General features: G+C 51.0%; 1 protein-coding gene across 7 annotated transcripts in view; it reads left to right on the top strand.

The window, feature by feature from the left end:
* MYLK (myosin light chain kinase) overlaps positions 1 to 17217 on the top strand; it is a 278996-nt gene that overhangs the window by 238454 nt on the left and 23325 nt on the right. For all 7 annotated transcript variants that reach the window (XM_042903128.1, XM_042903127.1, XM_042903126.1 and 4 more), the window contains 5 exons: positions 5963 to 5995; positions 6092 to 6185; positions 7496 to 7699; positions 13535 to 13752; positions 15725 to 15848. In XM_042903128.1, coding sequence (XP_042759062.1) covers positions 5963 to 5995; positions 6092 to 6185; positions 7496 to 7699; positions 13535 to 13752; positions 15725 to 15848 — 673 coding nt within the window. The remainder of the gene's footprint in view (positions 1 to 5962; positions 5996 to 6091; positions 6186 to 7495; positions 7700 to 13534; positions 13753 to 15724; positions 15849 to 17217) is intronic.

Raw genomic sequence — 17217 nt, 5'->3', positions numbered from 1 at the left:
GATTGCAGAGAAGGCTCCCTGAACAGCAGCAGTGCTAAATACAGAAAGAGATGAGGACTCAGGGATTTATCCCTTTGATATTCAGCGATCTTTGAGAGGAAAGTCCAAAGCGTTTCCACAGGGTGGAAAATGGTTGCCTTGGGGTTAAGGAATAAGTGGGAGAAGAGAGGCCAGGAGTGTGGAATATTATTTCAGGAAGTTCAGTGTGAAAAGAAGAAAAGAGTGCCGTGAGTTTAAGGTGGAGAAGAGGTGGTGGGAGGGGAGGACGGTGGAGGGACACCAAGGGAAAGGGCACTGGGAGAAGGAGAGCTTAAGTGTGTGAGGCTTAGAGAAGAGGGGAGAGTGAAGGATAGGGAGCTGGACAGGGCCAGTCTGAAGTCCCCACGCGACCAGAGGCATCACGAATATGGAACTGTCATTATAGTTTGATCCCCCTCTTCAGTGAAAATATTAGATATAAAATAGACATGAACTCTACTTTTATATTATTATTTTTTAAATGTTTTATTTATTTTTTGAGAGAGAGAGAGAGGGAACGAGCGGGGAAGGGGCAGAGAGAGAGGGAGACACAGAATCCACGAAACAGCCTCCAGGCTCTGAGCTGTCAGCACAGAGCCCAACGTGGGGCTCGAACCCATGAACCACGAGATCATGACCTGAGCTGAAGTTGAACACTCAACCGACTGAGCTACCCAGGTGCCCCATTTTACTTTCATATTAAAAGAGGGCTCCAGAAAGAAATTTGGAGGATGCCAGTGGAAAACACTCCAAATTTACAAGATTGCCAGTGCAGCCCTATCTTGGGGGCCTTTACCCCTGAGCTCTGGGACATGGGAGCCACAGGGGCATGGATCCTGGCCCCCAGGATGGCCCTGCTGAGCCTCCGGGCAGCTGTCCTGGGGCTCCTGCCCACTAGCTGCTCACAAATGTCTGCTGAGGGAAACGGGGTAACAAAACTGCCATCTGCCGCCCTTTGACCTTCTTTGTGGGGAGCAGGCAGGTTAGCGTTGGGGGTGCCAGGACATGCATTTAGTTTTATGTTTGTAGCATATTGCTTTGTTCAAGAACACTCCCTACCTCTTGAAAAGTGACAAGGGAAGAGACAGCATTGCAGTGAGATGTTCCCTAGATGGAAAGGAAAGTGTCCAGGGCCCCTATGGCAGACACCAGGAGAAATGGTAGAATCCCCGACGAAGCCCATGCAGAGGACAGAGGCCCTCGGAGCTGCAAGGTGTGGCTCCCAGGAGGCCAGGACAGCAGCTCCCAGGCCTGTAGGGAGAGTGTGTGGGGACAAGGGCGAGGACCACCAGGCTCTGGGCAGGTGGCCTTTCCCTTCTTCCCCTACAGCCAGCCAAATCCCACTGTGGTCCTCAGTTCTCCCCCTAGGGCCCCTCCTGGCTGAGAGCATACAAAAGGAAATGCAAAAATAGCCTGCAAGCTAGAGGAGGGGTCCAGGCCACCCAGGGCTTCCAGACTGGATGCTGCTCCCACCGCTCAGGGCCAGCTGGATGGCTGGGGGGAGTGATGGGGGGGGGGGGCGGAGGACAGAACAGTTGGCAAGCATTAGGCCTGAGGGGCAGAGGGTGGAGGCGGTGGGAGGGTGGGGTGTAGGGATGTTCCGAGTGAAGACCTCTGTGCACTGGTCAGATGCTTTTAGTTATAACCTGGGTAGGTCATGTCTGTCCACCTTAAAAGGGAAATGGCTCTCAGAGAAGTGTGGTGTGTGTGCACACATGCGTGTGCGTGTAGAGGAGGGATGGGAGGGGTGGTCATGGCAGTTTCTCTCTAGGGAGCCTGTGGGGTACGGTGGTCATCATCACGGCAGGGCTACTGAACCCTCCCTTCACTAAGTGCAGCTTATGTGGGCTCTCGCCTTCCCCACTGCCACCAGTACTCCCCCTGGCTCTGCCTTAGCAGCCTGGGTTTTCTCCTTCATCCTGACCTCTCCATTCTGTCCCTGCTAAGCACCCGACCCTCACGCTACATTCACTCACACGGTGTTCTGCACTCCTCTGCACTCCTCCTGTGTTCTGGCACTATTCCAGGTGGTATAGGACAAAGCACAGGTGTCCCCACCCAGCTTCAGTGGACTTCTTATGCCAGAGCCGCCCCTCAGACTAGAATCCCCAACCCAGCCAGCTCCCCTCCCTGTCTCCCCAAACCTGGGTAAGCAGAAGCACTGCCCCGAAGACAACATTCTCTCCCATCCCAGCCAGGCCTTCATCTCTGCCCCACCCTATCTATCCATACTGTAAGTCTTAAATCGACTCTGTCCTTGCTCCTGATCCTAATTTGTTCTAGAATATATAGTTGTTAGCAAAACAGCTGTGAGAAGGGCTTCTTGCAGAGTTGGGGCTTCCTTGCAAGCCTGAGGGCAATTAGAGATATAGAGCCCCTGAGGGCCAGAGATGAGCCAAATAGCGCTGCTCACCCGGTCCGGGGCTATAGACGCCTCTCTGGGGCTGGGGTGCCCTCTAGTGCTCACCAGGTGTGTGACGGCCCTCAGCCACGGACAGCTCAGTCCAAGGGACTCCCTAGAGGCCTGCCACGTGAGGGTCCCCAGTGCTCATCTGGTCTTGTCTCAGACACTACTCCAGGGAAATGAGACTCATCTATTTGCAGAAATATCTCAGAACCATCTTCCAAACAGTTCTTGTGCTTAGCTCTTGGATCTCATAGCTCTTTCTGAATAGTTTCTAAATGTCTTGTTGAAGTTCCTCCAGCCGCAGCTCCTTCTGTGGTGGAGAGATGAAACCGAGTGGCTCACCTCTGCTGTTACTACAGACCTTTATTACTGAACTTGGCTAATTGAACCGTGGCCTTTCCCCACCTCCTATCCTGCCCCTCTCCTTGTGGCCGCTTCCCCCTCCAAGCAGAATGGAGGCAGAGTGAGAAGGAAAAGGAAGAAGGGAAATATCTCAGCCAGGAGTCTTGGCCTGTTTCAAACAGAGGAAGATTTGTGTGGTAGCAGTGAGCCAGGAAATAAGGGCATGAATTCCCTGAGAATGGCCTAGGTCCCCACAACCATAGCATCAGGAGAACATTCTGCATCTTAATTGCCAAGGGAAAATAAGGCAGAGGTGAAGGGCAGGTGTGGTGTTTGTGGTGCGAGCAAGAAGGCCAGCTGTATAATCTCTAACTGGTGTCTGAGACACTGGGAGAGGCCAGTTGTAGAACTGCATGCCCTCTCCAGGGCCATCTGGAAGATGCCCCTGGTGCCAGGCCATTGGAAAGCCCCTTATGGGCTTACAGTACAGCTGATGCTCCTTCACTAGGGAAGTACAGACAGCTCTTCCTAAAGATGCCAGGCCAGGGGCATCTGGGTGGCTCAGTCGGTTGAGTGTCCGACTTTGGCTCAAGTCATGATCTCGTGGTCCGTGAGTTCGAGCCCCGCGTCAGACTCTGTGCTGACCACTCAGAGCCTGGAACCTGTTTCAGATTCTGTGTCTCCCTCTCTCTCTGACCCTCCCCCGTTCATGCTCTGTCTCTCTCTGTCTCAAAAATAAATAAATGTTAAAAAAAAAAAATTAAAAAAAAAAAAAGGATGCCAGGCCAGGGAAGTCTGCCTTCTCCTTCCTCTCTCATCCTGCTGTCCATTGCACACCCCGGTGAGTGGCATGGGAACGGGTGAAGCCACTCTCTCAGACAGGAGCACCATGGACCAGTACGCTGGGCCTCCCTGACAGTAAATGTTGTTATCATTGTTAGTATTTTATCTCCAAGGCCCAGCCAGTGACAGCATCCTTTGTCATTGACTTGAACCCCTTGCTTCCCTTACAGCCCTGTCTGAAGTGCCGTTGTTGAACTGACCTAAACGTCTGTTAAACCTACTTATTATCCTTATGGTACATCTCGAGATGTGAGTTCCATATGCCTACCGCCTTCCTCCTATGTGAGGCATAACACTAAATTGTTCTCTCCAGTTATAGTACTTATTAGTTGGTAAAAGTCTATAACCTTAATCTTACCCTTGGCCATTGTGATTTTTTTTAAATCATAGCTGCTACAGACATTTTTCCCTAACCAGAGAGGCCTAACCATTTCTGACCATCTTCACACAGCAGCTCTTTCAGTGGCTTTCCATACCTCTCCAGCCCCAGGGCGACTTCCTAAGTGCCAAAAGCCCTGCTTCCAGGAGCAGATGGCCCCAGGCTCTGCTGAGAGCAGAGGAATAATACCTGCTTGTGGCCAGTGCATTCCCCGCACCCCGATCCAGATCCCCGACCCGTGACAACATTCTGTTGGCCAGAGCAGTAAGTTGAGGGACGGGGCTCCCACACTTGGGTTCTCACTAGATGCCCTGGGGCTTGTCTGCCCCAGAAGGCTGAATGATTCCATTCTCTCTGAAATGTGACTCCATCATGCCTTCCAGGTGTTGTTCCCAGATGTTTTCTGATCATCTATGAACTGACATGGTCATTCTCCACTCTCAAATATGCGAGTTAGAAGACTTGGCCAGTTAGACTCCTGTCCTGGCGCTATCTGTGAAACCCCACCACGGATCTGAGGGTTCCCATCTATCTTATTAATAAATGTTTCCGGGGCATTTTCCTTCCTGCGACAGACTATTCTTCTCCGTCTCACTTCTGTTTAGTTGTTTAAAGCTAAGCTTCATCAACAGCATTGTAAGGACCCTAAACAAATCACAGCTTCTGGGGGATTCACCCACATGCTGTCCCCTGTCACACACTCTGTCCCCCCAAGTCTTACTCTCTCTCTCTCTCTCTCTCTCTCTCACACACACACACACACACTTGCACTGGTAAAATCTCTGTCCTCCTTCTCCAACTTTTCTTAGGTCTTTGTTCTGTCTCAGGAAACCAACATTGGCTCCCTCTGCCAGTGGACCACAGCCCACATCATGACTGAGGAGCATAAAGCATGTCACAGAACATGGCATCCAGAGCTAGCCAAGGGCCCTAGAAATCACCTATAAGTACAACTCCCTCCTTTTACAGATGAGGACACTGGGGCCCAGAAAGGGAAAGGTACTTGGCCAAGGTCAAGAAGCCATAGTGTCCTGATAGGGACAAACCTATGCCAAAGGAAAGCCTGCAGCTCTGAAGTGGATGTGTTTGGTGGGCACCTGCCTGTCCCCTCACGCCCCCCCCCCCCCCGCCATTCTTGTCTGATACATCCATATGAGCAGCCAGTATGTGCTGCTTATGTCCCTTCTCGCCCTACCTCTTAACACCTGCTGGTTTCACTGTGTGACCTCACCCACCTCCCTGTTGTGTTCCAGCATTTCCTTTAAGACCCAACTCGAGGGCCCCTTCTTCCCAGAATAATTGCTCTGACTTTATAATTGCCTCATTTCATGTCAACTTCCTACATATGTATATGTATATTTGTACTTTGATATCATGTGCTTGATTATAGAACACTTGTAACGGATATTTCTAGGATATGTGGTTTCGCCTCCCCCACTAAATTATGAGCCCCAAGAAAGGAGAGATCATGCCTTCTGTGTATTTTGGTTGTATGCCCACAATACCTGGCAAGATACCTGGTCCAGGGCTGGAATCCCACGTACCATTAACCATCAAATGGATAAATAGATTTGACACTAGGAGCAATTTATGTTGCTGACTTTCAAGCGAGAGCAGAAAGGGGCTGTCACAGTCATGTGTGGGTTCTGAAAGTTGGAGCCTGGAAGCTCTGTGAAGAAGGCTGTGTCCAGGGGACCACGAGGTCACAGAGGAAGGGATGGAAGCAAGAGCTGGGGGGGAAGCTGCTCAGTGGGGTGAGGAGGCCAGGGCCTGCTGGTGTGTCCATGTGTCCGTGGCCCGGCTGCAGAGCAGACTGACCCACTGCCTAGCCGTGCCCACAGCTCTGGGCTTGGTGGTCTTGGGCCTGGGAAGGCTGAGGCATGATGGAGGCCCCAGCATGTTTCACTCTCAGTGGGTCTTCAGTACTAATCACTGTGTCCTCTGTGTCTCTGCCCATCTCCTTCCACCCCCAGAGCCAAAGGACGAAGTGGAGGTGTCAGATGATGGTGAGTGCTGGCCACCTGTCCTCAGGTAGACTCGAGGCGGGGAGGGGGGCGAGCAAGGAATTGGATGGCTCACACTCACCCCGCCCCACCCTGCAGATGAGAAGGAACCTGAGGTCGACTACCGGACGGTGATTGTCAATACTGAACACAAAGTGTCTGACTTCTACGACATCGAAGAGAGACTAGGCTCGTAAGTGGTGCAGGAAGTGCCTTTGGGGCCCCCAGAGTGGGGGTGGCGCAGATCCCATCATTAAATTCCGTGCCTTGTCTTCCCATCTTTTCCTGGGTTCTGCCAGCTTCCCACACTGAGGCCCCCTGCAGAAGCAGGAGGTGCTGACCTGGGTCAGCACCCCAAGAGGGCAACCTCAGCCAGGGCGCTCTTAGGAGCTTCTTGTGCAACCGACTCAACTCCATGAGAGGCTTAAGCAAGCCCTGCCTTTCCTGTGCATTACTCCAACCAGGCTGATAAGGTGACTGGGTCTGGGTCAGACTGTCCGAGGCTACCTTTCGTGTCATCTGCAGGAGTCAGTCAAGCCTGATCAGTCTCACTGTTCAGCAACCGTAGCTTTAATGCATCCATAAAATGCACACCGCTGAAAGGCACAGCTGCTCACTCTATGAATCTGGCCCACACTATTAGCTCTGGCTCTCCGCTGGAGTGTGGAGACCCCAACCCTGAGCCCTCGTCACAGCCACACCGTCCCCTCCAGCAGCAGCACCCAGGGCCGACTGTCTCCTGCTAACTATCCCTATAGGAACAGGATGGAAGAAAAGGGGACAGGGCTCAGGTTTGATTTCTAGCAAGTTCCTGGGGAAGAAAGGAGTGACACCAGCCTCAACAGTTCTGCACAAGGAGCCTGCTCTGTCGGGAGGAGCTGTGTCAGAGGAATACCTCACTCTCCTCCCCTGCAGTGGACGGCAGGGGCCTTCCTGGGCCATGTCCAGGGGACCAGTGCTGAGCAGTGGAACAGAAGGAAAGCAGCCACTCGGAAGTTCTCTGTAGTTGGGGAGGACTTTCTCCACCCAGCTTCATGGGTCTGTCTTCGGGGAAGGGAAGAGAAGCCCACCAGCCAGGGTGGAAGCCTCAGCCCAAGGAAGTGATGGCCCTGAAAGAACAGCAAACCTGGGCAGTGTTTGGGCAGGGATGCGGGGCCAGGCACAGGCTGGGGTGACAGGTGAGGGAGAGGAGGTTTGTCTGTGTTAGAGGAACCCTTCATGATCCAGAGCAGGGACCGGCAGACTTTTCTATAAAGGGCCAGATAATGGGTAGCTTAGGTTTTGTGGGCCATATGCTCTCTGTCGCAGCTACCACTCTGCCATTGAAGCACAAAAGTGGCCGTAGACAGTGTGCGCCCCAATGGGTGTGGCGGCATCCCAATAAAATTTTATTTCTAAAAAGAGGTGGGCTAGATTTGTCCCACAGGCCACCATTTGTCAGCCCCAATTTAGTGGAAAGCTTGGCTAAATTTGCCTTTCCTCTCCTCCTCCTTTCATTTCCAGTGGGAAATTTGGACAGGTCTTTCGACTTGTAGAAAAGAAAACTGGAAAAATCTGGGCAGGGAAATTCTTCAAGGCATATTCAGCAAAAGAGAAAGAGAATATCCGGCAGGAGATCAGCATTATGAACTGCCTCCACCACCCCAAGCTGGTCCAGTGTGTGGATGCCTTTGAAGAAAAGGCCAACATCGTCATGGTCCTGGAAATGTGAGTGGTTTGCTGGGGGCCCCTTGTGTGTGCCCACACCCAAACCCCTCTGCCTGGAAATGGAGAGCCCTGCAGGCGGGGCTATGACATGAAGGACACTCCCCAGCCCACGTGACCGGGTGTCGCCCACTCAGAACAGCAGATCTGTGTTCACCTGTGGCCCTAACCCATGACCAGCAGCCCACAGCAGCCCTGTTCACTGCCATAACAAATTGGCGGATCTCTGAGGACCCCTGCCCCCTTTTCACCCTCACCTCCCTGTGAAAGGGCCAAGGTTACCTGTAGGCTCCTTTCTTTCAGGGACATTCTCACCTAGAGGTAGCTTTGGAGTGGAAGGGGAGGGACACAGCAACTTCCTGATTGGCCTTCAAAAGAAGAGGGGCCCAGGGCTGGGGGCTCAGGATACGGAAGCGTAACCCTTGCTCCTGTCCTCCTCCTGTGCCCTGCATGCCCCCCATACATGCCTGCTTGTGTTCTCCACTGCTCCCTCAGCAGAGAGTAGTGCTTCCTGGGCTGAGTTGTACATGGGCGGAGGCATATATCACATGACCTCCCGCCAAGGCTTCCTGGGATCCATGGTTCCTCTAGTCCCCATCCTCCACTTGTCTCACCTCTGAGCCGCTGACCATGTGTGTGCACACACGCACACACGGGTGCACATGCGCACACACACACACACAAACACAAATGCACATATTGTTCTCAGTAAGCCAGGTGTCCTCTGCAGAGGTGTCTGTGTTTTTCAGTTTCCTTTCCTTTTTCTTTTTAAGTTTATTTATTTATTTTAGGGAGAGAGTAAGAGTGAGCAGGTGAGGGGCAGAGAGAGAGGGAGAGAGAGAGAATCCCAAGCAGGCTCCCCACTGCCAGCACGGAGCCCTATAAGGGGCTTGAACTCTCAAACTGTGAGATCATGACCTAAGCATGACCTAAGCTGAAGTCAAGAGTCAGATGCTTAACCAACTGGGCCACCCAGCCGCCCCTCCTTTCCTTTATTTTTTAATCAGAATTTTTTAATGTTATACAATCACATTAAAAAAAATGTAAGAAAATACACAATGGAGAGTTCGTTCCAACCCCTGTCCCCCATAGCCCTCACCACTGCCACCAGTAACCATTTTTATTTATTTTATTGTTTGTATCCTTCCAAAGTTTCTTTATGAAAATATAACCATATATTTTTAAAAAATATTTCCCACCTTTTCACACAAAGCTAACTCATATCCACTATCCTGTGTCTTGCTTCTTTTCATTCAACAATTCACCTGGGTATGAACTGCTGTGAACATACCAGTAGCTGGTGGCCCTCCTCGTTCACCCTGCCCGTGGAATTTCCTTCCATGCATAAACCACAGATTACTCGAGCAGTCTTCTTTTGAAAGGCGGTTTCACAGTTTCCAGGCCTTTGCTTTTACAAATAAGCAGCGTTTGTAACCTTGTATTTGTATCTTCTCACTCCTGTGTACGTCTGTAGGGTGAATTCCTGGAAGTGTGGGTGTGCTAGATCAAAGGGCATGTGCATCTGAAATCTTTAGAGCTATTGTGAAATAGCCTTCAGCATCCTTGAATTGCTCATCTTGAGCGTCAGGACTCTCTGTCCTTTGGAGGGGACTCTACCAACACCTTCCTCCCCAGGAAGGGTGAGGCCAGTGAGGCCTCCCCAGGCTTGAGGTGTGACCTCCTCTCCTCTCTCTGTGATGGCTTCGGTGTGTTTCCTTTCGGTTTATGTACATTTGGAAGCGCTATAGTGGGTTAAAAGCACAGAGTCCAAAGTGAGCCCGATAAATCTCCCGTCAATCCAGCTCTGCCTCTTACCTGTTGTGTGGCCTTGAATAAGTAACTCAGCTTTGCCTATCCTTAGTGTTATTATCTGTACACAGAGGATATAAGCTGCTTTATGAATGATGTGGGGATTAAATGGAATAATATATGTCAGGCATTGTGCTGTATAATTAGGACTTAATAGTATGATACATTGACTTTTCCTATGTCATGGTCTTTTCTATTTTTTCACTTAAAATTATTTTGTGAGCATTTAACATACAACTAGGTGTTGTGGAACAAACCCTACAATTCAGGAGAGCTGGAGTCTGGTCCTGTTGCTGCCAAGCTGTGATTTTCTAATTATTAAGTCCTTCCAGCATCTAAACTTCAGCAATTCTGTGGAACTGTAAACGATCCAAAGAAAAGCTGCATTTGTGTCTTAGAATTTGTATCTTACAATCGGTTTTCAGCCCCTGTCTAAGCTTACCTCCCCACTTCCAGGCAAGAGTAGCCCGTGTCTGTGGCCTCACCGATCACAGCCTTACAATAGCCCTTTGGGCTGCAACGTTTCACATTTATTCTAGAACAAGTTGCTGGGTCCAGGCAGTGTGGGCATGCGTGGACATGCGGAGAAATGTCTTATGTTTAGATGTTAAGCCTTGGGCAAGTTTGTGCGAGGGTGCGGGAGTGGGGTAGGAGGCAGCCAAGCCTGGGAGAGGCCGGGCAGCAGCACCAGTGGGCAGAATACCATACTTAGCGTGGAAATGCGAGTTGGCAAGCTGGATGGAAAATGTTGAGAGAAAACGTAAGAAGGCCTCGCTGGCCTGGCTTTCATCCCTCTTCCCCACGTCTCTCCCAGGGGCAGGAGCAATCTGACACGCACAGATGCCAGATGATTCTTCTGCACTTGGGATAAAGAGCTTGTCCCTTGATAGGAGCTCAACCAAAGAAGTGGGAGCACATTCACACTCGGTCTGTACTTCTCTTCCAGCTTAAACAGACTCAGCCATGAGAGGGCAAAGGCTAGCTTGCAGAGGGTACCATTTGCTATTCTCCTTGTTTGATGGAGAAACTGAGATGAAGAGAAAGATAATGCCTGGTGATGTAGAAAAGTGAAAATGTATTCCAGGGGCCTCTCTGTCGGTTCAGCTGCCTCAGACACAGTGAGAAATCAGAAGTAATGTGTGCCTTCAGCCTTTCTGACCTCTGATCACAGGACAAGCCCCCACCTTTATAGCAGTGTTGCCCAGACATGGAGATTCCCTCAGGCTCCTGGCCTGCAATCTGGGCTTGTCCTTTGGGTGTGCTCGGGACATTCCAAGGGGCGGTGGGACCCTCAGCACTGAAGCAGAAGTGCAATTTAGACCAAGTCATCCGCCACCCACCTCACTTTTGTGCTACCATTGGCAAAATTTAGCAAAGGATATTCAGCAAGGAGTAGAGGGTCTGGGTATGGAGTCTGGAGTCCCCTGAAACGCCATACCTTCTGGCTGCCAATGAGGGCTGGCCAACGTCTACAGTTTGGGGAATGAATTTGATCCCTTGGGATTAGGTAGCCTTGGTAGTAGGTATTCACTCACTGGCTCACTGGCTCACTGTCCATTTACTAAGCGCACATTCCCTCTGGCCCAGCCTTGGCCCTTGGCATCATCTCTGTGGGTGGCAGCTTCTTTCCACCCTAACCTTGAGTATTTTGAAGAGAAACCTACACAGAACCATTAATCCTATTTATGTAATCCCTTCCATCCTAGAAAATGGACCACGGAACAGTTTTCAAAATACATTAAGTATATTTGAATAGGTTTGGACCTATTTGAACTTACACTGAATAGGTTACCTCTAGAAACGCAGTAGTGATTACCTCCATGGCTCAGATTTCCACTACACATTGCCTCAGACATTCCCAAAGGCACTGAAAATGATGGTTGCTTGCTTTTCCAGAATATTTTAAATTTAAAAGCACACATTTTGGGGCACCTTGTCGGTGCCAGATATGGCCAGGTGTAAATAAAGGTCTAGAGATGAGCCAGACCTTTTCCACGCATACTTGCAAACAAACATAAGCTAAGGCAGACTTGATACAAAAAGCTCAGAGACAAGACTGTGGAAAACCCAGGGAGGGAAAGATCATTTCAAATGGGGAAATCGGGAGTGCTTTCTCAAAGGAATTTCTTGGTGAATTGAATTTCAGCTGCCATCCCAAGGGCAGCTATTGGGTAAGCTAGAACCGGTATTTCCCAAGCTTGTGTCATCATAAGAATTATCTGGCTAACATCTGGATCCTCCCAAGATTTTCTAAATCAGAATCTACAGGGGAAGAGCTTGGGAGTCTGTATTTTCAATAAGGGTCCCAACTGGATTAGGCAGGGGCGGGGGGTGGGGGGGGAGGTAATTAACATTATTGAGCACTTACTATGTGCCAGGCACTCTGCTAAGCACTTTACCTGTATTAATCCACTCAGTCTTCACAGCAACCCTGTGAGGTGGTGCTATTTTTATGTGCATCTTCCAGATGAGGACATTGAGGAACAGAGACAGTAAGGCTCCCAAGAGACCTGGGAATGTAGATTAGAATTTGACTTGGAGCCTTGGTAGAGAGCAATAGAAATGGAAGGCTTTGGTACAAAGGCGCCACCTGCTGGCCACCCAGGGACCTCCTGCTAGAGTGTCAGTTCTAGCGTCCCCAGTGGCCACTGGCTCAGCCCTCCCAGGAAGTGTTGGTGATGGAGGCGGTGGTGTGCTGGGCCCCACGCTGCATCCCTGTCTGTCCCTCCAGCAGGGGTCAGTGACAAGATCCACCTGACTCACTACAGGTTGTCAAATGGTAATTAATATGTGCTGAGCACCTACTGTGTGTCAGGAATGATGCTTTCCAGAAGTTCCTTCATTCCTAACAATTTTATGAGGTAGGGACAGGTAAGGAAACCAGGACTCAGAAAGGTTAAGTAATGTGCCCAAAGTCACACAGCTTATAAAAGGCAGGGACAGGATCCACACTCAGCTCTTTCCCTTCTTCATGATGGCTCCCCTTAGAAGAGGAAATGTTCCTTCCCCCTCCCCTGCAAAAAAGAAGAGGGAAGTCCCTTGGAAGAGGACAGGCCCAGAAGGAAGCCTACTCAGCCGTGTTCAGCTGGTGGACCTATAGGCCATTGCAGAACAGAGCTTACTGATATCTGGATGCTATAAAAGTCACTGGGGAGATGCTTTAAACTTTCTGAGCAGCAAGGAAGGAAGGTGGGTCAGAGGGCTGGGACGGGAACGGAAAGGACCCATGCAACTCAGGAGGCAAGGCCATGCCTTTGCCCTGAAGGGCGATGTGCTGTCTGGCTATAGCCTCTGGGCCAGTCCTTAGCAGAAGATGCCCACTGTGAGCTCCAGAAACACCACAGTCAGGATCCAAAGTCTATCCAGGCAGGAGGGTATACTATACTTCCAGCCTGGGCAAGGGAACAGGTGTAACAGTTTTACCTGGAGGAAGTAACTGGAACTATAGGCCTGGCCAGAGGAGGCCAACTGATCACAACTGTGAGTGTAATGGGTTACAGCCAGTGAATTTTAGAAAATGTGCCAAGGCTCCTTATTATTGCAGATACTTTTCTGATCCTGGCTATGCAAAACAGATGCTTATGGGTGCCGTGAGTATTTCAAGCTTCAGCTCTTGTAAGAGCGATTCCTTACACACCTGTCGTCATTACACACCCTGGCTGGTGGTTACCCCCTTTGTGTCGAGGAGAAGATGTCTAGATCTCTCAGTTCATGACCACCTCTGAAACTGCCCAGCCCAGATGCTCCCCTGAATCCCCCAGCAGCTCAGTGGGCACAAACAAGGTCCCCCAAGCAGGGAAACCAGGAGGTCCAGGGATTCCTCACGCAATGGAAACTGGGACCAACATAACAAGGCAGGGGACTGGAATTCAGGAAGCTGCAGAAATGCCAGGCCCCTCTTAGCCTAGGCTTTCCTGCCAGTCCCCCTACCATCCTCCCCACCCCATTCCCAGCCTGCTCTTGGCCAGACCCCCTGCCAGCCCTGGGCCCCACAATCCTGTGATCTGACCATCCCTTTTGCTCCCGCAGTGTGTCGGGGGGTGAGCTGTTTGAGCGCATCATTGACGAGGACTTTGAGCTGACGGAGCGGGAATGCATCCAGTACATGAGGCAGATATCGGAGGGGGTGGAGTACATCCACAAGCAGGGCATCGTCCACCTGGACCTCAAGCCTGAGAACATCATGTGTGTCAATAAGACTGGCACCAGAATCAAGCTCATCGACTTTGGTCTGGCCAGAAAGCTGGGTAAGGCCATCCACCTGTCCTGTTGTCACCCACATGCAGTGGCAGTGGCCGTTTGTGTTCCACACACTGGGCACGAGAGGGAATGCACTGTGTTGGAGTTGAAATCGGAAACCGTGGCGGCTGCTGAGGCTCAGATCCTGCCCCTGTCACTAAATAGACTTTACTAAGAGTCTCAAATTCCTTATCTGTAAAATGGGGTAAGAGCCATACCCACCTCATAGAGCTATTAGGGGGTCAAGTGAGTTAATATAGGTTAGGTGATGCAAGCAGTGCCTTGCACATAGTGAGCACTGTGTAGGTGTTAGCTCTTCGTTATTGTTGTGGCTGTTGTCATGGTCCCCTCTTGTAGCTTCCACTCTGGTGCAGCAGCACCTCATTTTGGCAATGGCGCCTGTTCCCATTTGCATCCTACCCTACAGTTTCCAGAGCACTTTCTCATACTTGCATTTGGTTCTCACAGCAACCCTGTGAGAGAAACAGGGCAGATTTTGAACCCTGGTTTATAGACTAGGAAACTGTAGCTTTGCCCAGCAGGTTCCACCCGGACCGGCCAGGAGAGGTGCTGGGGCTGGAACAAGGACCCCAGACCTAGTTTGGGGTTCTCTGAGGCCTCTCTGCTATTCCTGCCCTGGGAAGGTGGGTGGATGGGAGAAGGTGGTAGGGACCTTCGTACCCAGCCCTGAAGCCATTTCGGTCCGTAACCAGCTGCCTCATACCCTGCCCACATTCTCCCTGCCTGTGTAGCTGTTCAATGTCTCAGCAACAGCCTCCCCCTCTACCTCCTGACCACTTCCCTGTCAACAGGAACCTGAGAGCTGGCACAGACTGGCTTTTCACCACCCTGAGGGGAGTGAGTGCCAGGGCGCCCTGTTACAGAGAGGATACTGAGGGAGCCAGGTTCTGCCAGGCTGTGACTTGCATGGGAATCAGTGCCAATGCTGGGCACGCGAGCCTGCTCTGCTCCACCTGCTGAGGGGGCAACAGCTGGTGTACAGGGCCTGCCTTCAGGCAGGAAGCATTCCTAATTTGAATGAATAGGGCACCACTGGCCTCAGGAGCTGGCAGTCAGAGCCCAAGGGACACGATGTGCAGGCTCCCTTGGTGAGAGACGTGGGGATAGTCGTGTCTACCATGGCCTTGAGAACTGGGACGAGCTAAAATGAGGCAGGAAGGGTTCAGCTGGGAGCTGGAGCAGAGCTTTCAATCTGAAGGCCATTAAATGGTTTGTCTTAGAATATTTGCTGTGGGCTCTGTCGTGAACAAGGCCAGGTGTGGCCCACAGGCCAGAGGTGTGCCACCCACCCCTTTGTTGATAGATCCCCCAGGAGATGGTATCTATGTGCATCCTACTGGGCATCTCTGGTCCTTTAAGGGAGACCAAGGGGTTAAGGTCTTTCCTGGCTATCCTCCTGCCAGCTCTGGGAGGAGATAGGACAATATGGGTTGAAAGGTGGGGGCAGGAGGGTGTGGCTCAGAGTGGGACCACCTGGGTTTAGGTCCTGACTGCCATGTGAAAAGTGCTAAATCACCATCTTCCCTGGGTATCCTATTCTTCCTCAGGAACATGAGGGTCATACCTCCCTCAGGGCTGTCGAGAGTATTAAATAGGAAAGTCCTTATAAAACAGGTAGCAGGGTACATAGGACTTAGTGAATGTGAGAGATTATTGCCAAGCACAAGGCACAGTCCCTTCTTCAGGGAACTCATGGAAGAGACAGACACATGGAAACTCACTTGGGGGCAGGGACGAATAGGCCTCCTCTCCCCATCCCACCCTGGTGAGTGTGCAGTTTGTCAGTTTCACTGGTACATTGATGCCTCTGTTTACAAAGAGGCTGAGTGTCTCTGTCCCAGAAAGCAGCTGAGGGCCAGGCCTTGTCTGTGTCCCTCCCATGCACACAGATAGCACTTGCTTACCACTGGTTGGCTCCTGAATGTTCTGGCAGTTGATCCCTCTCCATCCTGGTTACAGAGAATGCAGGATCTCTGAAGGTCCTCTTTGGCACCCCAGAGTTTGTGGCACCTGAAGTGATCAACTATGAGCCCATCGGCTATGCCACGGACATGTGGAGCATCGGCGTCATCTGCTACATCCTGTGAGTCTCAGGGCACGTCGGGGAGGGGCAGAGAGCTCCACAGGAGGGCCCCCAGGGTGCCCTGACATTGAAGGGGCCAGGATGGGTCATGGTCTGGGCCCACCCCAGAGTTAGGAGGGCGGCAGCTCCTATTCCCCTCCCACCAGCCTGCCCGATTCCTCTTTTCCCGAGGAAGTCAGCAGCCCACATCGCACTTCTGTAGAAGTGGCTAGCTCTGACACTGAGACCCCATTCTGGGCCCTTTACTGTCCCTAATGCTGGCCAGGCTGGGGCCTTTGGCCAAGAGGATGGAATGTGACTGGTGTAATTTACCCTCACTTGTGTAGGTGGGTCCATGGAGGCAGGGAGCCCGGGTGCACATCTCCTGTGGGTGTCATCATTATCTTCAGAAGATAGCACCCCATCCTCATGGCAGGGGGACCCCAACTGCAAGCCTCATCCATGAGCCTATTGTATGGGCCAATTAATAAGCACTTTTGATGGTAGAGCCTTAAGTGGGGTCAACAGACAACAGAAAGCCACACAGAAATTAGAACTGGGAAATCAGGTAGAAAATATGAAGCCACTTCAGTTAACAATGCTGGAGAAAAAGAGGGGAGGCCAGAGCGCCTGGGTGGCTCAGTAGGTTAAGTGTCCTGATTTCAGCTCAGGTCACTATCTCACGGTTCATTCCTGAGATCAAGCCTGCACTGGGCTCCACGCTGACAACCCAGAGCCTGCCTGGGATTCTCTCTCTCTCTCTCTCTCTCTCTCTCTCTCTCTCTCTCAAAATAAACTTAAAAAACAAAACAAAACAAAAAACAAAGAGGGGAGGCCAGTAATATAGACCAGTGCTTTGTAAATAATAATATGCATGAATCACCTAGGCCTCTCCTTAGATTGCAGGTTCTGGTTCAGAAGGTCTGGGAGACCTACAAACCACATTTCTAACAGGTTCCAGGTCACCAGTGGTACTGATCCAAGGACCACACTTATGAGTAGCAGTCTCTAGAACACACCTTGGTGGGATCTTAGTGATTGAGTCTCTGAAAGCCCCGGCTGCCGATAGTCACCTGCCGCAGAGGCAGCCCCTGATCTTATGTAGCAACACACAGTAATGGGATAGTCCCTCTGAAGATGCAGATACACATGCATTCATTTTGAAAATAATATTTTTCATTGTTGAAGCAAACAGAAATGTTTATGTTTTCATTGAAAACTGGAGGAAGGCCTAAGAATGCTTTTTTAGACCCCAGTATGATACATGGCCCTAGGTTATTCTGCTGCACAGCCAGGGTTAGTTAGTAGCCACCGTTACAAAAGCTTTAGCAGAAATGGAGTGATCTTGTGTGTGTGCCCTGTGGCTTTTCCACATGCTCAGGAGTTTTAG

This window comes from Panthera leo, chromosome C2 (assembly GCF_018350215.1).
Source record: "Panthera leo isolate Ple1 chromosome C2, P.leo_Ple1_pat1.1, whole genome shotgun sequence".
Lineage (NCBI taxonomy): Eukaryota > Metazoa > Chordata > Mammalia > Carnivora > Felidae > Panthera > Panthera leo.
Note: the sequence above shows the minus strand (reverse complement) of the source record. Positions and strands in the feature narration are given on the sequence as shown.